Below are 25,130 nucleotides of genomic sequence, written 5' to 3' on the forward strand. Positions count from 1 at the left end.
AAGGGCTCTGGTCTCTTCTTGCCAATCTCACGGAGAATTCTTGGACCAGTTTCCATTTTCTTAGCTGTTTTCCCCACTGCCAGTTTACTCGCGAATTTTTTTCTCTCCCGTGCTGTGTGTGTGTGTGTGTGTGTGTGTGTGTGTGTGGGGTGGGGTGGGGGTGGGGGGCCGACTCTTTGTGAATTAAAATTTTTTGACTAGGTGTGCATTGTAATAATAATAATTCTCTCTCTCTCTCTCTCTCTCTCTCTCTCTCTCTCTGCTGCAGGTTTCTCATATTTATAAAATTAAGGATTTCGTTTACACACAGACAGACAGACAGACACACACATATATAAATATATATATATATATATATATGTATGTATATATATATATATATATATATATATATATATATATATATATATATTTACATAAAAGAAACAACTTTATAAATACCTTACGCACCGAGAAACATTACTTAGTAAACCAGAACAATGAGATATGGGGTTAAAGTGAAACATTACCCCGAGTTGAAATATCTCGAGTCTTATCCCGCGGGAGAAATTGACAAACCTTCAATTGTTTGGACAGTCTTTGGAAAACAAGACCACGGAGATTGTGTCTTGGGCACAGAGGTCGACTTTTTGTTTATTTGCTGTCTTCTTAGACCTTTGTGTGTGTGTGTGTGTAAAGGTCGCAAAACCACTAAGACTCTGGTATTTCAAATCTCGAGGAAAGAGTCTGTGATTTCTGTCAGATACATGATGGAGTGTGGAGTGATATTTAACAGTTTTTTATTTATTATAAAAACACTTATTCCTAATCAAACGAAAGTTACAATAATAATAATAATAATAATAATAATAATAATAATAATAACAATAATAAGTGATTTAGTAATGCATATTCTTATCCACATGCATTTACGTGCGTTTTTCTGCGCATGCTCAGACGAATCTGAATATACTGGTATTAATTATATTAAATGGTTACTACAGCGTGCAAAGATACACCATAAAAATATTGAGAAAACTTATTTAAAAGATCTTTCTTCTTTCTGGCTATACTGCACATGCATGCAAACTAAAGCAATGTCATGTATTATTCAGCTTCAATTATATTTAAACTCGTAAAGAGGCTTTGATTTAAACTTTTCACATTATATGATTTACGAAGACGAATTAACTGACCAAAAGTTTAGGTAAAATGAGATATAATTACAAAACAAAACAATAAGCTAAGGTTGTTTAACACGGAAGGGTTGGTAGTCCTTCTTCTTAGGATCAGTGTTGCCATGTTGTATACTCCAAAGACCCTTGAAATTAGACTTTAAGATCCTTAGATCTTTGAAATAAGAGGAATTCCTACAACACCTGAGACATTTTTATCCTCTCCTACTTCTGAAATTGCAATGGGCGAATGTATTTTCCAGTGTAGGAGCCCTGGACTTTCAAGGGCTGAGATGTTTTGCCACTGTTCCCGAAAACTATGGTTTTTGGGAACTAGTAGCCTGAGTTTTTCAGGAACATGTAACCTAGGTATTATCCACAAAAGATGCCCAGAGAACACTTAGACAATAACTGTATGCGGTGATGACACTAGAGAGACTAATTAAATATTAAGTAAGCTACGCAGCATGACTCTAACGGCTACGTCTACAGCGAGGATTCGAGAATATAGCTACAGCAAACGACTGGAATGAAGGAAGCTCAAATAGCAGAGAGGATGAAATATGCAAATGTAGACTAAACAAAACAATATCTACTTCATGGAAAATGAACACACGACAGAGCGCGTGTGTATGCTTACGTGAAGAGTCCATATCGGACCTACTTTCTAAGTAGCATGGCAAAGGATCAAACAGACTTAAAACTTTAAAAAGTAGGGATTGCTTTTTAAGTACCTGGTGCGGGACAAGCTCTTCAGGAAGGCCAGACTGAGGAGGCTGGGTGGTAGGAGAGAGATAAGGAGAAGAGAGGGGGCCAGCATCCTGACAAAAACAGAGGGTTTGAGCCGAGAGGAAACAAGATAAAAAAAAAAAAATTGAAGATCAGCTGGCTGCTGGTACTGCTGCTGTTGCCGCTGCTGCAGCAGGCGGCAATCACGGCAGGATTTGACAAGTCACATGTAATCAAGCAAAGATGAGCAGGATATAAATGACAAGATACTTAAATACCTACAGACTGTGGATCAATAGGCTATAAATCATTAATTTTCTAAGCAAAAGCAACAACAAAAACAATAGCAAAGGGGGAATATACAGCAATATATACATTCGTGTATTAACACAGCAAGTGGTTTTAGAAAATACAACAGCTGAAAAGGGATTTTAAGCCAAGTGAGAGAGACAGACTACTATTTACATATTGACAACAAATACAGTTACATAAAATAATGGCTTCTAACACCAAAAGCTCACAGTAATGAAATAAATCTTACAAGCTAGACTAAACATAAATCGCTTAAATAACTGTTTACATTGTATGGGCTTTCTAGATGTCGTGGGCTTCTAGATGTCGTGGATTCCGAAGGATGTATTTATTGAAAGTTCTCAGGGTATATATATATATAATTATTATATATTATATAATATATATAATATATATATATAGATATATATATATATAATATTTATTATATGATAATATATATGAAAGGCTATATCTTACTTGTTATCAATACACTTTCAGGTTGCTGGTTATTGTAAAAAACTGCATTTATCTCTCTATCTTTGGGTTGTAAAATACAAACACCGAACACAGAGGTCAAATCCTCCAAACCACCCCCCCCCCCCCCCCCCCACCCCCCCCCCCCCCTCTCTCTCACTCTCTCTCTCTCTCGTCTCCTCTCTCCCTCTCTATCTCTCGTCTCTCTCTCTACCTTTCAAAAAAGCTTATTCAAAGCCTCTGATCATTCTACTATCATTCACTCACCACCTCTTCCCTCCATCCCTCCCCGAAATTCAGGGGTTGACCCCTTCCCGTACTCTAACCCTTCACTCTTCTCCCCCTCCTTCCCCCACCCCCACCCCAACTTCCCCTCCAACCTCCTCCTTAAAGACCTATTAAAGATAGCTGGAGGGATTTGTGGTGCCTTCGCCATTTTTCAAAGAGGGCCATTATCATTTTCGCCTTCCGCCCGGAAAAAAAAATAAGAGGGACTCTATATTTTTCGTTCGATGGATGGATGGAAGAGAGAGAGAGAGAGAGAGAGAGAGAGAGAGAGAGAGAGAGAGAGAGAGAGAGAGAGAGAGATAAGGCGACAAGAAGGTGGTCGACCTGACTTCTTTACAAATCAAAGAAACTTCTTATCTTGCCCAGAACTTTTCTTTTTTCTTTTTCTTGTTTATTTCTCGAACCAATCACCACAAAGAAATCACCCCCCCAAAAAATATATATATATACATGACGAGGTACAGCTGTTGGCTGGTGGGTCCCATTTCTTTTATCTCTCTCTCTCTCTCTCTCTCTCTCTCTCTCTCTCTCACACACACAACACAGTGAGTGCATATACACACATACATGTACATGCGTTTCTGTTTTTATGAATGCATGTGTAAGCTTCTGCAAAGAGAGAGAGAGAGAGAGAGAGAGAGAGAGAGAGAGAGAGAGAGAGAGAGAGAGGAGGCAATAAATCTTATTGACGACAGCCACAGCTCAATATCGGGAGGAAATAAACATCCCTTTCCATCTACAAGAAAAAAAATTAAAATAGAAAATAAAAAATAAAAAAAACAAATGATCCCAAACGCCTCCCTCAGGATAAGACACAGCTAGAAGACAGATAGCTATAGGGAATCTGATGATTGATGGGTATGGATATCAGACAGCAAGGAGAGAGAAGAGAGAGAGAGAGAGAGAGAGAGAGAGAGAGAGAGAGAGGACGGACCTGGGAGAGTCAGATTAGCCCCTTTTCAATTACGTCCTTGGCAAGAAGTATGCAAAACAGTGGCGGGGGGTTGTGGGGTGGGGGGGGGGGGGGGGGGGGGGGGGGGGGGGGGGGGGGGGGGCGCTAAGTGACAAGCGGGCGGAAAATTGGGACGCGACGCAGCGATGACCGAATGTTTTCATAGGCCATGGTCGCCTGGCTTACCAGAGACGGTGGGGACCGGATACAAGCGCGATTGGTCAATCATATACCCACACCCAACCCACATTCAGCCCACATTCCTGCTCTATACCAGTGGTTCAACACTTTTTTTTTCTGGAGGCCTTGCCCCACTTAATAACCTGTAAAATCCTCATGCCCCCTGTGGTGATGAATAATTCTTATATATATTCACGTGGAGGAAGTCTAAAAGGTCATTTTTGTCCCCTGAGGGGGGGGGGGGGCGTACTACACCCCACGTTGGGAACCACTGCTCAAGACAATTTCTGTGGTCATCTACTAAGTGAATATTGACAGTCACTTCCCTGTTAAAGGGTTAATAAACAGACTTGCGCCTTGAGATGGTGGCTCTAGAGAGATGGGGGCAGGGGGGTCATGCCTCCCAAATTTTGGTCATTATTTTGCCATTTTCCATCTCGGTTGGCACCCACCAACAGGCGACTAAGTCACCAGGTTCATAATTCGATACTTAGGACGACAGGGGAGCATTGGTTGTTCAGGAAGCTGGGCAAAGTCGCCCCCAATGATATGAGAGAGAGAGAGAGAGAGAGAGAGAGAGAGAGAGAGAGAGAGAGAGACGTGGCAAGAAAGTTATTAGGGAAGTTTTTGGCCCAGTGGGATCTTTCTTAACTCAAAAGTTAAGTGACAAATCGAGCAATCACCATACAGAGTTTATTTCCCCAAGCCATTTCCTCCTAGAAACTCAACTTTCACTCTCTCTCTCTCTCTCTCTCTCTCTCTCTCTCTCTCTCTCTCTCTCTCTCTCTCTCTCTCTCTCTCCTTCGGAAACTGAATCAAGCAAGTTAAGAGGTAAATCTACTGCCCATTCAGAGCCAATGCTGGGAGGAGAGGCACCAGAATTTTGCTATGATACAACTTCAGTGAGTGAGTGGAAGGGGAAGGATGGGGGTGGGATGGATGAAGAAGGGTTGGGGGGAGGGGAGATATAGGGCCTGAGATGACAGGGGAAGGAATGAAATGTATTTTTTCCTCTTTTCTGCTGCTGTTGTTGTTATTGACATTATAGAATGGCTCTGGTTTCTGTAAATATTACTGCCATTGTTATTGCGTATTACTCGACAAACCCAACCCTCTATGCAGTTAATCCCAAATGGATTAGTGGTGCGCAACTAATCCTCAATAATCCGGTTACAGATTCACCAACACTGCGTTTATGAATTTCATCCGCGCATACAGTATTCATGTATACATCTGTGTGTAGGCTATTATCACATGCTTACAAAACTGCTATCCGCTCTTACACATACGTAGCCTAACTGCTGATCTTGAATTTGCAACTAAAATCCACACTCACATATACGTAGCCTAACAGCTAATCTTAAATTTGCAACTATAATCCACACTCACATATATGTATAGCCTAACAGCTAATCTTAAATTTGCAACTATAATCCACACTCACATATATGTATAGCCTAACAGCTAATCTTAAATTTGCAACTATAATCCACTCTCACATATATGTATAGCCTAACAGCTAATCTTAAATTTGCAACTATAATCCACAAAGTACAAAGTACGCAGCACAGACTGTGATAAGGAAGAAGAAAAAACATCATGCAACTAATGTTTACACCATCTCCCCCTCTACACCACAAGCCCTCCAAGAATGGCAGACGCCATCAGGCTGCCAACGACGAGAGAAACACAAACAACTCTTCAGGGTTCGTGAGCGTAACGCCAAGTGTTGCCAGACACGCACAGCAAAGAACCCTATACTCTATTAATCTGTTATTATAACCATTGATCGACTGTAGCATAAATCGACTGCCGTGAAATTAACTTGATACAGTTTCTAGTGTTAATGAACAACAGACGTCAATATTTCAGCCAACGTTTGCCAATAATGGCACTACTGAACCGTGAGGAGAATGTTGGGGATATTGGCAACACTGACGAATGTAAACACTAGAGGCTAGGGTCGTTTACACATACTGACCGAATAAGGGCACTAAGGTAGGCGATCAGGAGTTGTTACTGCGTCTCTAATACTCTTGGTTAAAGAGTAATTGAAATATCAAAGCACATTCTAACATAACTAAAAAAGAAACAAAATTATGTATGTCGGTAAAAGATGAATAAATGTTTATTTTAATTTTATATAAACAACTTTGGAAACAACAGAGAGAGAGGGGGGGGAGGGGGGGGAGAGGAGGGGGGGGGGGAGAGAGAGAGAGAGAGGAGAGAGGGAGAGAGAAGAGAGATAGAGAGCGAGAGAGAGAGGAGAAGAGAGAGAGAGAATCACGCAATGTCGTAAAAATTTAAAACATTTTAATAAGTTACAATTCGCTGTTACGAGAAATATTGCGTGAGAATATTTTACTGTAATTTAAATTATGAATTCAGATAGAACAGAATATATATATATATATAATTATATATATATATATATATATATATATATATATATATTATATATTTTATATGTGTACAGGAGTATACCACTCTCTCTCTCCCTCTCTCTTTCCTAAACCAATCTGGACAACTACGTCCTTATCTGAAACTATCTATATAAAATCCTGATAGAGATATATATAAATGATTTATAGATATACAAAAAATTACTATACAACATCCAAATTACCATAATTATTCGTCCCATTACATCTAAGACTCTATAAAAAGAACTCAAAATTGGCAGGAACCGATATTTTTTTTTTCTTCGCCACGAAACTGCTTGATAAGTCTTTACTTGTCTTCATAAGGACCTCTGCTTTATCAGTAATTACGGGAAATGACTCCAAGATTGGCTGGTAATTAGATAAGGGAGGATGAGTGGGTTTCTTGAGGGTAAAGGTTAGTGTTGTATCATATATAATATATTATATATATATATATAATATATATATATATATAGAGTATATTATATATATATATATATATATATATATATATATATATATATTATATATAGATATTATACACTTTACAACCCAAAACATTCTCTGTTATAGTTAAATAATTTACAAAAACTCAAAACATCTCGGTTACATACTTTGAAAAACCCAAAACATCTCGGTTATTACTTTAAATAACCCTAAAACATCTCTGCTACATATTTCACAAAACCCAAAACATCTCGGTTATAGTTATATCATTTACAAAAACCCAAAGCATTTCAGTTACATATTTTACAAAAGCATAAAATATTTTAGTTACAGCTACTATATCCTCGACAAAAACCTAACACGTCTCAGTTATTCCTTTATATAACCCTAAAACATCTCTGTTACATAAGTCACAAAACCCGAAACATCTCGGTTAAATACTTTGAAAAGCCCAAAACAGTTAGGTTAAACGTCAGTTACATATGTCACAAAAGCCTGAAATATTTCGGTTAATATTTCACAAAAGCCTAAAACATTTCGATTCTAGCTATATCCTCGAAAAAAACCAAAACATCTCGGTTATATCCTTCGCAAAACCCAGAAATCATTCTAAAGGACAATCTCTGCCACTTCATCCCCCTCTCACGAGGACACAATACGACCCACCTGTCAAAAATATTTTTTTCTTTCCCTTTGCCATTTTTCAATTTCCACAGTCATTCCCCTTTTGTTCTTCATCCCTTCCCCCTTACCCCTTAAGCTTTCTCCCCCTTCCCCCTTCCTCCTTCTTATCCCCCTCACCCCCCCAAGTGCCCCTGCGCCATCCATCTCCTTTTATAATTCGTCTGTTTCCGCCACCAGACAACCCCGTCTATTTTCCGTGTGACAAAGTATAAAATTTATAATAGGGGTCTTATCCCCTCCTACTCCCCTCCTCTCTCTCTCTCTCTCTCTCTCTCTCTCTCTCTCTCTCTCTCTCTCTCTCTCTCTCTCTCTCTCTCCAGGGTCAGGCTGACTGTATACCCTGTGGCATCTCTGCATTTCTCGTCCTTCGAGTTTTCCTGGGAGTGAATTGGAGACGAAGAGCGCGCGAGTGCGCGTGTGTGGTTTTATACACACATAGTACACACACACACAGGGTGGTTTGTGTGTATGTATGTATATATACGTGTATATAAAAGGGTGTTTTGTTTTTCCAAAGTGTGAGTGTTTGTAACTGATGGTAGCTAAAAAATCATGTGTGTATGTGTGTGTGTCCTTTAGAAAGAGAGAGAGAGAGAGAAGAGAGAGAGAGAGAGAGAGAGAGAGAGAGAGAGCCATAACGACACACACACACACACTCGTCCCTTTCAATTCAATTAATTTCAAGACTCGCATCTGTTTCTCTCTCTATCTCACACACACACAACACATGCACATACATATATACATATAAACAAGGCAAAAACATTACAGAACCACAATTCACCCACAAAACTCACCTTCTCTCTCTCCTCTCTCTCTCTCTCTCTCTCTCTCGCCACATACAAAAACGACAACTTAATGACTCTGCTGACACAAGGGCTGACTGCTCTAACCCCCCCCCCCTCCCTCCTTCCCCCCACCCAATTTAATTTACCAATTAGCAGTGCCACCACACGTCGGGGGTCAAACTTGCTTTAATCGGATTGGCCCGCTCTCGGCCGGGAGGCGCTCGATAGTCCGGTAAAATGGATGTAAACACAAACACTGATGTGGGGAGGGGGGTAGGGGGGATGAGGTGGATGAATTGGGGTGTTTATCTCTCTCTCTCTCTCTCTCTCTCTCTCTCTCTCTCTCTCTCTCTGTCAATAAGAACGTGTTGTCATTCTGGCTGACAACAGGAATGTGATAAAATGTACAAGAGAAGCTTTCCTCCTGTTTAGGAGAGAGAGAGAGAGAGAGAGAGAGAGAGAGAGAGAGAGAGAGCAGGCGGGTCCTTTCCACCCTTTAACGACGCACTCGATGTCCCCCAAGACACCCCCTCATTACTATTTTATTATTTTTCCAGTGTCTCCCAGACGCAATCTGTGTCGTGGCCAGCGGTTGTAAATAGAGAGAGAGAGAGAGAGAGAGAGAGAGAGAGAGAGAGAGAGAGAGAGAGAGAGAGAGACTGCACCACGCACATTCTCTCTCCCTTCTCTAAAAGTATCCATAAACATTAAAAATACGCTCGGCTTTAATAAAGAACATTAATAAAAAAAATTTCAGCACGTCTGTATCAGAAATTGGCGAAGTTGGAATGGTGCCTAATATGAGATAATAACGTCAAATTTGGACGCCTTCGGGCGTCTCCCGGCTGTAAAGCAGATAGATTTTAACAAAATAAGCCCAAGGACAGGTGGTCATGTTAGGTATCGGGCGCTGAGTCATAATATTAATAATAAAAATAATAATAATATAAATAAGAGGTATTGCCTCATTACCCCTTGATTTTTGTCAAAAATGCTATGACAGACAAAGTCTATGCATTTTGTATAACTCTTTTTGTGGATTTGGAATATGTGTATGTGTAAATTGTTACAATTTTATATATGTTTATGCATGTATGTATAAATATTTTTGTGGATTTGAAATATGTATGTGTAAATTATTACATTTTTATATATGTATATGTATGTATGGATGGATATTTTTGTGAATTTGAAATATGTATACATGTATCTGCAAATGATTACAACTGCACGTGTGTATATGCATATGTACATATATAATATACTTATACAAATCTTTGAAAAAGAAACACCAATGTAAATTTAAGATTAAAACCCTACGTACAGTCGAAGTAACGTATCTGAATATATTTAGATAAATAGAAGTAATATAGATAACAAAAGCGATACGAAAATGATGTGAAAGGAAAGTTATGAAATAAGAAAAGAAGATATAAAATACAGATAAAGAGGTTTAGAAGAGAAATGCATGATAATGATAAGAAATACATATGACACGAGAGACACTGATAATACCTTAAAAACATACTTATAAGTAACGTATAATTGTGTATATGTAAGAAATGAATTATAAAACAGATAAAGATGTTTAGAAGAAGAATAATACATGATAAAGATAAGAAATATATATGACACGAGAGACACTGATAATACCTTAAAAATATACTTATAAGTAACGTATAATTGTGTATATGTAAGAAACGAATTATAAAACAGATAAAGATGTTTAGAAGAAGAATAATACATGATAAAGATAAGAAATATATATGACATGAGAGACACTGATATTTCCTTAACAAATAAACTTATATGTTACGTATATTTGTGTATATTTAAGAAATAAAAAAAAAAACAATTAAAGAGATTTAGAAGGAGAGGAATGCATGAAAATTATAAGTATACATATGACATGAGAGACGCTATATTTTAAATTAACAAATATACTTATAAGTAACGTATATATGTGTATATTTAAGAAATAAAATAAAAAGATAAAGAGGTTTAGAAGGAGAGAAACATATGATGATAAAATATCATAGAAATAAAAGAAGAATAACTGATATTACACCTTCAAATATACTTGCTGAATATACTTGTGTATATTTAAGATATAAAATGAAAACGATAGAGTGATTTTGAAGCAGAGAATGATATGATAATGACAATACATATACGTATATGACAGGTGAAGACACTTGACATTAAACTGAAAAATATACGAGCAAGTTTCGTCTATTTGAGCTTACCTTTTTCATAATGACGTTCGTAAGTCCCTTGAAGCGAGCATATTTCTCCTCTGGGCTCTGAAATAGGAGAGAAAGGAAAAGGGTTATTAATTTTGTGAATTATTGTATGCTAGCAATATTATTATTATTATTATTTATTAATATCATTATCATAATATCATAAATATTCTTGTTAATAACCGTTATTAGTAACATTGAGAAATAATAATAATAATAATAATAATAATAATAATAATAATAATAATAATAATATAATAATTAATAATAATCTTGTAATACTAGTTCAACAAGTTCTACAGGCGAGATTCTCACAGGGGCTCCTCTCCCCCTAGCCCCGCCCCCCTGTCCTCTCAGCAGGCAACCAGAGACGACTGAACAATACCAGAACAATACTTGAACACATCCCGTTTGGTCTATCGGAAGGCACAACCGTATGGTGACGTCATAGAAGGGAGATGACGTCATAGAATACTGTACCACCTGATGCAGTTTTATATAATGCAAGACAATACAAAGTGGAGAGAGAGAGAGAGAGAGAGAGAGAGAGAGAGAGAGAGAGAGAGAGAGAGAGAGAGAGAGTTCAACATTGACTGACATTTCACCTACACCTTCCTTTTACCAACTGACCTGACATGACCTCAGTGCAAAAGGAACATCTTGACCCCAATTTAAAATATTCTGAGGGACGGACATTTTTGATACCACGGGAAAATAAAATACTTTGTAGAAAGATACATTTACACTTGTGTTCAATATTAAAAGCCAACTTTATATATTTTCTTATCGATCAAGTATTTCCTGAAACTTAAAATTATATATAATGATGAATGATTAAAATGCATATTTTCTGATACAAAGCTGGTTTTTTTTAGGGTTGGCAACTCAGAAATACAATTAAATCCATTTTTAGTGGCACAATAAGAATTAAAAACCATACTGAATGCCCCAGGAGGTACAAAAAACCATACTCAATGCCCCACCAGGAATAAAAACCATGCTCAATGACCAAAGAAGGATAAAAACCATACTCAATGCCGCCACGAGGAATAAAAAAAAACATTCTCAATGACCAATGAAGAAAAAAACCATTCACAATGCCCTAGAAGGAAAAAACCACTCTCAATGCCCCAGGAGGAATTAAAAACCCATTCTGACAGCACAAAAACCCTCTCTCGTGAGTCATCATACAGCTCATTATAACCCCGAGAAAAGAAAAGCATTTCCAGGGCCCAGATCTTCATCCCTGGAACCACAAAGGGATCATCTTGGAGAAGATCGCCTGGAAAGGCGCTGGAAGCTTCCAGCCTCGTCTTTCTCTCGCTGGAAAACGGTTCCAGAAAAAGCAAAAGAGCCAATTCGAAAAGCTCATTATTCGCTACTTATGCCATTAAAATCCACTTTTGGTGAGAGAGAGAGAGAGAGAGAGAGAGAGAGAGAGAGAGAGAGAGTACGGGCCTCTTATTCGTGACATCTCTTTGTAACTTGTGTCGTCTCTTGTTTCTCTTCTTTATCTACACTTGAGAGCTAGGAAAGGCAAGAAGAGAGAGAGAGAGAGAGAGAGAGAGAGAGAGAGAGAAGAGAGAGAGAGAGAATACGCTCTCTCGCTCACTACAGGGCACAGGCCGACAAGCAAGCAGGCCGTCCTCTTGACAAGCATCCTTGACTAGGCAGAAAATGCCTGTTGTCCAACTCTGTCTTCAGGGATCCTTGGCTGCTCTACATGAAAGTCCTTTTATTCTCTCTCTCTCTCCTTCCTTGTTCTGGGTCGAAGTGAAAGTGGTGTCGCTCTTTTCAATTTATTATTTTTTTGTTTACTTTTCCAGTAGTTTTCGTTCCTTTAACTCATATGTATATGTGTCTGTATATATATATATATATATACCTATATATATATATATCTATAATATATATATATATATATATAATACATATATATGGGTCGAAAGAAAGTGGAGTCAAATTCTCTCATATCTTTTGATTTGTTTTTGCTGTTTTCTTTAGCCTTCTTGTGGTTTCCGTTTCTTAAATTTTAATATCATATATATATATATATGAGTTGTGTAAACAGTGCTCTCTCTCTCTCTCTCCTTTAAACTGGAAACTTATACATTTCATTAACATCTTCTTCACAAACTGCAAATCTTGACAGGTTTAAAAAACTCTTAAACAGGTGGGCCCTCTCTCTCTCTCTTGAAAATTAAAAAGGTAAATTTCCTTACCAACTTTTTCACAATATATTAAAATCTTGACAGGTATAAAATCTTTCTAAACTGGAAACAAATAAAAAGAAAATCAGCCCATAAATAAAAAATAAATTAACAATATAAGCTCTTTTATGGCTGACAGCCATTAGTCAGATAGATAGACAGACAAACAGAGAGACAGACAAGAGGCAAATATAGACACCAACACCTCCCGAATGATTAAAACCCTTGTCAATTTTCAGAACTCATTGTGACCTTTCCAGAACCAACTGTGACCTTCCAGAACCAACTATGACCTTCCAGAACCCACTGTGCCCTTCAAGAACCCACTGTGACCTTCAAAAATCCACAGTGACCTTTCAGAACCCACTGGGATATTTCAGAACTCATTGGGACCTTTTAGAACCAATTTTGACCTTTTAGAGTCTACCGTGACCTTTCAGACCCAATTGTGACCTTTCAGAACCATTGTGACCTTCCAGAACCAACTGGGACCTTTCAGAACCCACCATGACCTTTTAGAACACACTGTGACCTTTTTAGAACCCATTGTGACCTTCCAAAACCCAATGTGATATTTCACAGCTCACTGTGACCTTTTAGAGTCCATTGTACCTTTCAGAACACACTGTGACCTTTTAGAACCTATTGTGAACTTTCGGAACTCATTGTGACCTTCCAGAACCCACCGTGACCTTCCAGAAGACTCACCAATCTGGTGGAGCAGCGGAGAGAGGGGTACCATATGACGTCCATATGTGCATGATTCGCTCCTCTGCCCACAGAGCACCGCCTCCAGCTCCCACAAGACCAGACACCCAAAACAAATGAACGTCGTTTGTTTCTCCGGTTGCTCCTCCTCCTTCTTCTTCTTCTGCTTCCTCTTCTTCTACCACCTCCTCCTCTTCTTCCTCCTGTCGCTTTTGCGGTGGGAAGGCAGAGAAAGACTAGACAAGACCCGGGCAGGACAGGTCCTAAACCAGTCTGAGACGGGTACGTTTTCCCAGGGGCTTTGTGATCGCCATTATTCTCAAGGTGGTTTTTCGCGCGCAAAGATATAAAAAAAAAAAAAAAATAACTGGTTTTGGCGCGCAGAAAACAACAATGGTACAGGTGGTGAGTTCCCCTCCTTATGGGATGCCTCTGCGCTTGCTTCCCAGGCGCGTGCGCTTTGGTCGTTTCGTTTGTTTTTCCTTATTGTGACTAAGCGGAGCGCTGATTGGCGGAACGGGACGGGACGCACGCCAGCAAATGAACTGGAAAACACATCATCACGTAACGTAAGAGTGGAGGAGCGTAACTTGTGTTGCTTCAGTGATTAATTATCAACACGAGAAGCAACACTTATTTCTTTTGTTTTTGTTTATCAAATGTTCTCTCTGGTTTTTTATTTTTAAGGATTTTTATAGGGTTGATTCCCACAGTTCTCGAAAGGAATTTCAGTGAACGAAACAGGAATGAAACACTTTTTATTATTTTCTAAATGTGTCAATTCTGGAATGAATTTGTTTATCATTATAGTAATAATATGGTTAGATGTTTATAAGTATAAGTATATATATATATATATATATATATATATATATATATATATATATTATATATATATAAAAGTATTTATACATTCAATTGAGAGAGAGAGAGAGAGAGAGAGAGAGAGAGAGAGAGAGAGAGAGAGATTACGAACAAAGGCACATGTGAAGCTGTAGTAGTGAGCTTTGGCTGTGATACAGCAAAGCAGCTGGAGAAAGCAGCAGAAAGCAGCAAAAGCAGAGTCCAGCAGTAAAAAATAGTAGCAAGCAGAAGAAAGCCGGCAGCAGTAGAAATAGAAAGAAAAGCGCAACATAAGCAGAAAGCAGCAGCAAAAGCAGGAGAGAGTAATAGGTAAAAGCAGAGACTATGAGAGAGTGGGAGAAGAAAGCATAAAAGCAGAAACAAAAACAGGGGAAAGCAATAGGGAAAAGCAGAGAGCAAGAGAAAGTGGGAGAAGAAAGAAGAAAGCAATAGGTAAAGGCGGAAAGCCAGAGAAAGCAGCAGAAGAAAGCAGAGCCCAGCAGCAAAAGCAGTTGGATAAAGCAGCAGAGAAAAGGAGAAGTAGAAAGCAGGAGGAGAGAGCACAAGGACCCAATAGGGGCTTCCTTCGACCGACGAATTTCTTTTGAAGTGCGGGAAATGATATTGCGTCAAATGGTCGCCGACATTGGCCAAAGGACAGGTGGCCTTATTTATATATATTATAACCCATTTTTGTCGTTCTTTTAGTTCTTTCCTTTAAACTTTACTACCGTTCTTTTAGCCCTCGAAGCCTCATAAAGCCGCTTACACCGTACCCCAAAAGGCTGTTGCAAGATTTACAGGTAAATATACCTTGTATAAAATGCCCTGTATAATATACCCTGTAATAATATACCCTGTATTAAATCAATCCCGTTTCCTTAGATATAGGTGACCATAGCAACGCAATCGGGTGTTGTTGTTGTTGTTGTCCTCTCTCTCTCTCTCTCTCTCTTTCTTATTTATTTCTTAAGGTCTCGTCACCATTTTCTTTCAGCAACTCCATCAGAATTCATTAATGATTACTGCATATTTAAGGGCTCTCTTTCTCTCTCTGTCTCTCTCTCTCTCTCTCTCAGTCCTTTTCAAGGTCAAGACGTAGGGAGCTGGGTCATGCAATATGCAAAGGACGGAGGAATTACCAACATTACGACAACAGCGACAAGAAAGATAAAATTGGATTGAGAGAGAAGGTGAAATATTAACTTCCTATCGATCAACCTGAGAGAGAGAGAGAGAGTAGGTGATAAAACTCATACACTTATACGCAGGAAAGGATCAGTGAAACTTTGGTATTCAAATGAAGCACAGAGAGAGAGAGAGAGAGAGAGAGAGAGAGAGAGAGAGAGAGAGAGAGAAGGGGGGGTGAAAATCCATCGATACCAAAAAGCAATAAATGGGAGGGGGAAAGGGGGGAGGGTCAAGATTTTGGCACTGCACCCCAAAGGGTGACATAAAATCTATTACACCTTTTTTTCCGACAAAGTTAGGGCGGGCCAAATAACGTAAGACCCTTACCCTTAACCCTCCCCCGGGGGTGGGGGGCATTCTTCTGGTTAGTTGGAAGGGGGGGATTGGCATTACGATGACACCACAAAATACGGGTTTATTACAAAATCAGAGTTTTTGTGTGTGGGAAATGCGTCTTTATTTGTAGCACTGAATTTATTGTGTAAAACTGTATTTAAATGTTTATTGGTTATAAGAATTTGTATTTTGTATAATACTGCAATTCTTTAAATACTTCTTTTTTTTCTATTGCAAAAGTATTTATTGTATAAAACTGTCTTTATATGTTTGTTTAAATTTTTTGTGTGTGTAGCACTGTCTTTAATTTTTTTTATTATGCGAAAAGATTTTTTTTTGCATAAAACTATAAAAATTTTAGATATTCATGTTTAATTTTTTTATAATACTAAAAATTTTAGATATTTATGTTTAATTTTTTTATAATACTGTCTTTAAATATTTCTTTTTATTATTACAAAATACTTTTTTGTATAAAACTGTAAGATTTTAGATATTTGTTATAAACAACTGCAAATATTTAAATATTAGTTTTTATATTTAAAAAAAAATTTGTTATATGAGACCCTTATTTGGAAATGTTTATTTACAAGACTTTGTTGTATTGACCAAAAAAACACTTTAATATTTACTAACTTCTGACGAGAGAGAGAGAGAGAAGAGAGAGAGAGAGAGAGAGAGAGAGAGAGAGAGAGAGTTACAAGTGGGATGTGGATAGGAAGAGGTACAGAAGAAGGAAGGGGGGAGGAAAGGACATAAATAAAGAAGATGGGAAGAATGACGATGTAGAGAGAGAGAGAGAAAAAAAAAGGGGAGGGGAAAAAAGAGGTAAGAGGGGAAGGGACAATGACCTACGTGTACACACTCAATAATATTGGAAATCAATCGGTTCTTCAAACCGAGAGAGAGAGAGAGAGAGAGAGAAAGAGAGAGAATGAGGACTCAAGATCATTTCTTTCTTGTCTTCAATTGCTTCTTGTTCTTCGATTTTCTCTCTCTCTCTCTTAGGTTTCCCATAATAAACGATTGGAACCAATCAAATTTATGAGGCACCATTCCTCTCCCCCCCTCCCCCCTCCGGCCCGTAAAAGAAGAGAGATAGAGAGAGAGAGAGAGAGAGAGAGAGAGAGAGAGAGAGAGAGAGAGGTTATGCATTAATAATAATTAGACTAGTCTTTACTAATAGCTAATTGGTGTTGTAATAATAATAATAATAATAATAATAATAATAATAATAACAGACGGTAAAAAAATTTAACTTCCTGAGTGACACAAACACACATACACACACACAAACACTACATTCACCTACCAAAAAAGACGCATGCACATCCCCATAAGGGGACCATACCCCCACATAATAATAATATAATAATATAATAATAATAATATAATTATTATAAATGACAGTTATAAAAAACAATCATATACCGTCCAGCATTTAATAACCTTGAGACACACAAACACTCACACCTCAATGCACTCAAAACTCCATAGAAGGACCTTGGGTCCCCCCCATTACCAAAAACACCAAAAAAAAAAAAAAAAAAACTCGCGAATAAAAAAAAAAAAAAAAAAAAACAAAAAAAAAAAAAAAAAAAAGGAAAACATACAGGAAGGGAAATAAGAGGTTTAATTAAGTTCCCTCGTCTCCATTAAATTGATCCCATCGTCCAGGTAATGAAAGGAATTTTTCCTCGTTCCGAGAGAAAAACGAAATTCCCATTAGGATTATCCAGGTGTGTGTGTGTGTGTGTGTGTGTCAACCCTAGGTTCGATCCCAAGGGGAAGATCTTAGAGAGCGTTTTTAGGGTACCCAAACCTCTCGTTCATTTGGCTTCGTTGACCTGAGGCATAGAGGACCTCTGGAACAGGTATAAGGACGCCTGGAAATGAGACATAAAGGATCTCTGGAACTCTGGAACTGAGGAGTAAAGAACCTCTAAACTGAGTCATTACCTCCGGAACTGAGGCATAAAGGACCTCTAGGAACTAAGGCATAAAGGACCTCTGGAACTGAGGAATAAAGGAATCTCTGGAACTGAGGCTAAAAGAACCTCTGGAACTGAAGGAACAAAGGATATCTGGAACTGAGGGATAAGGATCTCTGGAACTAAGGCATAAATGGACCTCTGGAACTGAGGAATAAAGAATCTCTGGAACTGAGGCATAAAGAACCTCTGGAACTGAGGAACAAAGGAACCTCTGGGAACTGCAGGAAAAAGGATCTCTGGAACTGAGGAACTAGGATCTCTGGAACTGAGGAATAAAGGATCTTCCTGGAACTGGAAGGCATAAAGACCTCTGGAACTGAGGAATAAAGAAATCTCTGGAACCTAAGGAATAAAGAACCTCTGGAACTGAGGAACAAAGGATCTCTGGAACTGAGTAATAAAGAATCTCTGGAACTGAGGCATAAAGAACCTCTGGAACTGAGGAATAAAGGATCTCTGGAACTAAGGAATAAAGGACCTCTGGAACTGAGGAACAAAGGATCTCTGGAACTGAGGAATAAAGGATCTCTGGAACTAAGGAATAAAGGACCTCTGGAACTGAGGAACAAAGGATCTCTTCTGGTAATCTGGAACTGAGGAATAAAAGGATCTCTGGAACTAAGGAACTAAAGGACCTCTGGGGAACTGAGGAACAAAGGATCTCTGGAACTGAGGCAATAAAGGATTATCTGGAAACTGAGGAATAAAGGATCTCTGGAACTAAGGCATAAAGGACCTCTGGAACTGAGGAATAAAGAATCTCTGGAACTGAGGCATAAAGAACCTCTGGAACTGAGGAACAAAGGATCTCTGGAACTGAGGAATAAAGAACCTCTGGAACTAAGGCATAAAGGACCTCTGGAACTGAGGCATAAAGACCATCTTGGAACTGAGGAACAAAGGAATCCTCTGGAAACTGAGGAATAAAGATCTCTGGAACTAAGGCATAAAGGACCTCTGAACTTGAATGGAGGCAGATCCTCTTTATACCTCCCCAACCCCCCCTAATCTCTGAACTGAGGCATAAAGAACTCCCTGGAACTGAGGAATAAAGAATCTCGGAACCTAAGGAACTAACGGTACAATCAAAGGACCTCTGGAACTGAGGCATAAACGAACCTCTAACTCTCTCTAATCTGGAACTTCTCATCTCTCTCTCTCTCTCTCCAGCCGTCTCTCTCTCTCTCTCTCTCTCTCTCTCTCTCTCGACGTCGTCTTCGTCCGCTTATAATGGATTTTTTATTTTTGGAAGCAATGAATATCTAAATGGCTTTGGGAGACGTTTTGAATGCTGAATTAATGGAGATCAGTTGTGGGGCTACCACTTGAGAGAGAGAGAGAGAGAGAGAGAGAGAGAGAGACAGAAAAGGGGGGGGGGGGGTTACAGAAATTCCCATTGTCGGCTTTTAGTCTCGTGTCAGTCAAAACGTCAATCACCTTTCTTATTGCTCATTTCGTCCGTCGTCTCTTCTCTCTCTCTCCTCTCTCTCTCTCTCTCTCTCTCTCTCTCTCTCTCTCTCCTCATCTCAGGGTAAATAACTCAATATATTTACAAGACCAAACCTTTAAAGTATATAAAAAATATATGACATTTAAAAATATATCTTTGAAATAATTCCGTTTCGTTTCCTCTTCCTGCCCTTCAACTCCGGCCTGGAAAGATGTCAAAAGCAGCCGATGGGGAAAAAAGCACCAGTGAGAGAGAGAGAGAGAGAGAGAGAGAGAGAGAGGGGGGGGGGGGATGAGGAGAAATCAACAGAAAAAAAAAGGACAGCTTCTGGATAACAGGCAACAGAAGAGACACCACCGCATGAAAAAGCAGCCCAGAAAAAAACCCATCAGAAATTAAAAAAAAAAAAAAAAAAAAAAAAAAAAAAAAAAAAAAAAAAACTTGGGGAAACTAATTTTTTTATTAGTGAAAAGATTTTTTTTTGCATAAAACTATAAAAATTTTAGATATTCATGTTTAATTTTTTTATAATACTAAAAATTTTAGATATTTTATGTTTAATTTTTTTATAATACTGTCTTTAGATATTTCTTTTTATTATTACAAAATACTTTTTTAGATATTTTAGATATTTGTTATAAACAACTGCAAACATTTAAATATTATTTGTTTTACATTTAAAAAAAAAATTTTGTTATATGACCCTTATTTGGAAATGTTAATTTACAAGACTTTGTTGTATTGACCAAAAAAACACTTTAATATTTACTAACTTCTGACGAGAGATAGAGAGAAAAGAGAGAGAGAAGAGAGAGAGAGAGAGAGAGAGAGAGAGAGATTACAAGTGGGATGTGGATAGGAAGAGGTTACAGAAAAGAAGGAAGGGGGGAGGAAAGGACATAATAAAAAAGAATGATGGGAAGAATGACCAGATGTGGGAGAGGGGGGGGGGGGAGAAGAGAGAGAGAGAGAGAAAAAAAGGGGGAGGGGTAAGAGGTAGGGGGGGAAGGGACCAATGACCTACGATGGTACACACTCAAATAATATTGGAAATCAATCGGTTCTTCAAACACGAGGAGAGAGAGAGAGAGAGAGAGAGAGAGAGAATGATGGACTCAGATCATTTCTTTCTTGTCTTCAATTGCTTCTTGTTCTTCGATTTTCTCTCTCTCTCTCTTAGGTTCCCATAATAAACGATTGGAACCAATCAAATTTATGAGGCACCATTCCTCTCCCCCCCCCCCCCCTCCCCCCTCCGGCCCGTAAAAGAGAGAGAGAGAGAGAGAGAGAGAGAGAGAGAGAGAGAGAGAGAGAGAGAGAGAGAGGTTATATGCATTAATAATAATTAAGACTAGTCTTTACTAATAGCTAATTGGTGTTGTAATAATAATAATAATAATATAATAATAATAATAATAATAATAATAATAATAATAATAATAACAGACGGTAAAAAAATTTAACTTCCTGAGTGACACAAACACACATACACACACACAAACACATACATTCACCTACAAAGACGCATACACATCCCCATAAGGGGACCATACAAATAATAATAATAATAATAATAATAATATTATTATTATAAAATGACAGTTATAAAAACAATCATATACCGTCCAAGCATTTAATAACCTGAGACACACAAACACTCACACCTCAATGCACTCAAAACTCCCATAGAAGGACCTTGGGTCCCCATTACCAAAAACACCAAAAAAAAAACTCGCGAATAAAAAAAAAAAAAAAAAAAAAAAAAGGAAAACACACAGGAAGGGAAATAAGAGGTTTAATTAAGTTCCCTCGTCTCCATTAAATTGATCCCATCGTCCAGGTAATGAAAGGAATTTTTCCTCGTTCCGAGAGAAAAACGAAATTCCCATTAGGATTATCCAGGTGTGTGTGTGTGTGTGTGTGTGTGAACTCTAGGTTCGATCCCAAGGGGAAGATCTTAGAGAGCGTTTTTAGGGTACCCAAACCTCTCGTTCATTTGGCTTCGTTGACCTCTGGAACTGAGGTATAAAGGACGTCTGGAAATGATACATAAAGGATCTCTGGAACTCTGGAACTGAGGAGTAAAGAACCTCTAAACTGAGTCATTACCTCCGGAACTGAGGCATAAAGGACCTCTGGAACTAAGGCATAAAGGACCTCTGGAACTGAGGTATAAAGAATCTCTGGAACTGAGGCATAAAGAACCTCTGAACTGAGAACAAGGATATCTGGAACTGAGGGATAAAGGATCTCTGAAACTAAGGCATAAAGGACCTCTGGAACTGAGGAATAAAGAATCTCTGGAACTGAGGCATAAAGAACCTCTGGAACTGAGGAACAAAGGATCTCTGGAACTGAGGAATAAAGGATCTCTGGAACTAAGGAATAAAGGACCTCTGGAACTGAGGCATAAAGAACCTCTGGAACTGAGGAACAAAGGATCTGGAAACGATAATAAAGAATCTGAACTGAGGATAAAGAACCTCTGGAACTGAGGAATAAAGGATCTCTGGAACTAAGGAATAAGGACCTCTGGAACTGAGAACAAGGATCTCTGGAACTGAGGAAGGTCTGAATAAGGAATAAAGGACCTCTGAATGAGGAACAAAGGATCTCTGGAACTGAGGAATAAGGATCTCTGGAACTAAGGAATAAAGGACTCTGGAACTGAGGAACAAAGGATCTCTGGAACTGAGGAATAAAGGATATCTGGAACTGAGGAATAAAGGATCTCTGGAACTAAGGCATAAAGGACCTCTGGAACTGAGGAATAAAGAATCTCTGGAACTGAGGCATAAAGAACCTCTGGAACTGAGGAACAAAGATCTCTGAACTGAGGAATAAAGGATCTCTGGACTGGATCTGGACTGAGGCATAAAGGACCTCTGGAACTGAGGCATCAGAATCTCTGGAACTGACTCTGGAACTGAGGAATAACGAATCTCGGAACGGAAAGGCTGGAACTAAAGAACTAAAAGACTCTGGAACTAAAGAATAAAGGGACTCTGGACTGAGGATAAAGACTCTGGAACTGAGGAATAAAGAACCTCTGGAACTAAAGGAAGGATAAAGGATCCGACCTCTGGAACTGAGGCATAAACCTCTCTCTCTCTCTCTCTCCTCTCTCTCTCTCTCTCTCTCTCCATCTCTCTCGCTCTCTCTCTCTCTCTCTCTCTTTCTTTCTCTCTCTCTCTCTCGACGTCGTCTTCGTCCGCTTATAATGGAATTTTGGAAGCAATGAATATCTAAATGGCTTTGGGGAGACGTTGAATGCTGAATTATGAGATCAGTTGTGGCTACACTTGAGAGAGAGAGAGAGAGAGAGAGAGAGAGAAGAGAGAGAGAGAAAGGGGGGGGGGGGGGGTTACAGAAATTCCCATTGTCGGCTTTTAGTCTCGTGTCAGTCAAAACGTCAATCACCTTTTCTTAATTGCTCATTTGTATCGTCGTCTCTTCTCTCTCTCTCTCTCTCTCTCTCTCTCTCTCTCTCTCTCTCTCTCTCTCTCAGGGTAAATAAACTCAATATATTTACATGACCAAACCTTTAAAGTATATAAAAAATAAATGACATTTAAAAATATATCTTTGAAATAATTCCGTTCGTTTCCTCTTCCTGCCCTTCAACTCCGGCCTGGAAAGGATGTCAAAAGCAGCCGATGGGGGAAAAAAGCAGCAGAGAGAGAGAGAGAGAGAGAGAGAGAGAGAGATGAGGAGAAATCAACAGAAAAAAAAAGGACAGCTTCTGGATAACAGGCAACAGAAGAGACACCACCGCATGAAAAAGCAGCCAGAAAAACCCATCCAGAAATTAAAAAATAAAAAATAAAAAAAAAAAAAAAAAAAAATAAAAAACTTGGGGAAACTAATTCCACAGGTGGTTCCTCAGCGGTAAAAATTGATTCCCAGCACGAAAAGTTGGTGGGCATTAAAATTACATGGCGGAGGATGACGTAAATATGCGTTGTCCTGAATGTAGGTTTTTATTCAAAGTACGCGAATTGCTCTGTGTGAGTGTGTGTGTGAGAATAAACTTTCTGTAGACAGAGACAGATAAACAGGAGAGAGAGAGAGAGAGAGAGAGTAGAAACTTTCTGTAGATAGGGACAGATAAACATGAGAGAGAGAATCCAATTCTGTAGGTGAGCTTTTCACTATTTAATATATCTTAATAAATCTAATAATAATATAATAATAATAAAAAAAAAAAATAATAATAATCAAACAACGCGTACATAATAATAGCCGTCAAAACAACGCTCATAATAAGAGCAAAACAACCTTAACAACAACAACAACAAGAACAATAATCTCCAATAACCCCACATCTCTGACGTCATCAACACAACAGTAAAGAAACGCGAATTCCTATCAAAAGAGACATCATAAAACGCTCTCTCTCTCTCTCTCTCTCTCTCTCTCTCTCCGGGACAAAGCTTTTGAATGTGAGGAATTCGACTCGAATAAAGGATTTTTTTTTCAATTTTTGTCTTTTTTATCAATATTAATCTAGATTTTCCAATTTTCTCTCCCCCCTACCTTTTTTTTTGGTGAAATCTCCACTTTAGATCGAGAGGAATTTCGAGATAATCAAATGAATAACTGAATGATTCTCTAGGTTAATTTACTCTCTCTCTCTCTCTCGTATATATATATTTATATAATGTATAATATATACAAAAGTATATATGTATATATACATAGTATATTTTTACATATATATATATATATCATATATATATATATATATATAATATATATACATATAGTACTTACATATATACATAAAATAACATATATATAAACCACAAAAACAAATATAAATCATTTGCGTTACTATTAAAATATTAAAACCAAACTACATTCATCATCCCAGCTAAACCTCGAATTAACGAAAAAAGATATGTTAAAAAAAATACAACACATTCCTCACACGGGAGTACCCAGATAATTCTTAAAAAAAAAGAAAAAAAAAAAAATCCACACAAAATACCCACAGAACTTATGAGGGCAGGAACGTCAAAATTTATAATTCACCGGGTCTTTTCTTAACCAGCGCCATTGTCCTTTTGCGTAATATACAGCCATGAAGAATAGTCATTTGACATTTGTTTTGGTTAGGAAAAGGGGGCGGGGCTAAGATCGCGCATGCGCACTAGGCAAGTTTATGAGCGCGTCTACTACGAGTTCATGATCTTCATGCTCCGTCTTTTATGGTCATTTTAATATATACATAAATTACAAAGTAAAAAATTGCAATGAAAGAGTAAATAAAACGATTACGGGGAATAGAAAATAACACGATTCAAATCGTATAAACATAATCAGTGCGCATGCGCGATCTTCGCCCCGACCCCTCCCCCTCCTCCCCAAAGATAACAAATGTCAAGTCGTTTGACAATAGTTTACTACTAGCAATCAAAGGCAGAACATCACGACGATGCTCAGTCTGTTATAATAATAATAAATATAATAATAATATTATAGTCAATTAGGGTACGCTGACCTGGCGTCCGCTTTTGACCTGAGGTTGATGAAGGGTCTTAATTGGTTTGAATTTCCCTTAGCTAACAGAGAGAGAGAGAGAGAGATCCAAAACAATTAAAATTAAATATAAATTTTAAACGCTTAAAGAGAGAGAGATTTTGAAATTGTTTCAAGGTAAATATAATTCAAAGATTTAAAGAGAGAGAGAGAGAGAGAGAGAGAGAGAGAGAGAGAGAGAGAGAGAGAGAGAGAGAGAGA

At 38.2% G+C, this 25,130-nt stretch overlaps 1 protein-coding gene across 1 annotated transcript in view; it reads right to left on the bottom strand.

Moving 5' to 3' along the window:
- LOC135203464 (multiple PDZ domain protein-like) overlaps window positions 1-25,130 on the bottom strand; it is a 658,890-nt gene that overhangs the window by 52,495 nt on the left and 581,265 nt on the right. Inside the window, 1 exon segment of the mRNA XM_064233189.1 lies at window positions 10,660-10,716. Within this exon segment, the coding sequence (XP_064089259.1) occupies window positions 10,660-10,716 (57 nt within the window).

This window comes from Macrobrachium nipponense, chromosome 36 (genome assembly GCF_015104395.2).
Source record: "Macrobrachium nipponense isolate FS-2020 chromosome 36, ASM1510439v2, whole genome shotgun sequence".
Taxonomy (NCBI): domain Eukaryota; kingdom Metazoa; phylum Arthropoda; class Malacostraca; order Decapoda; family Palaemonidae; genus Macrobrachium; species Macrobrachium nipponense.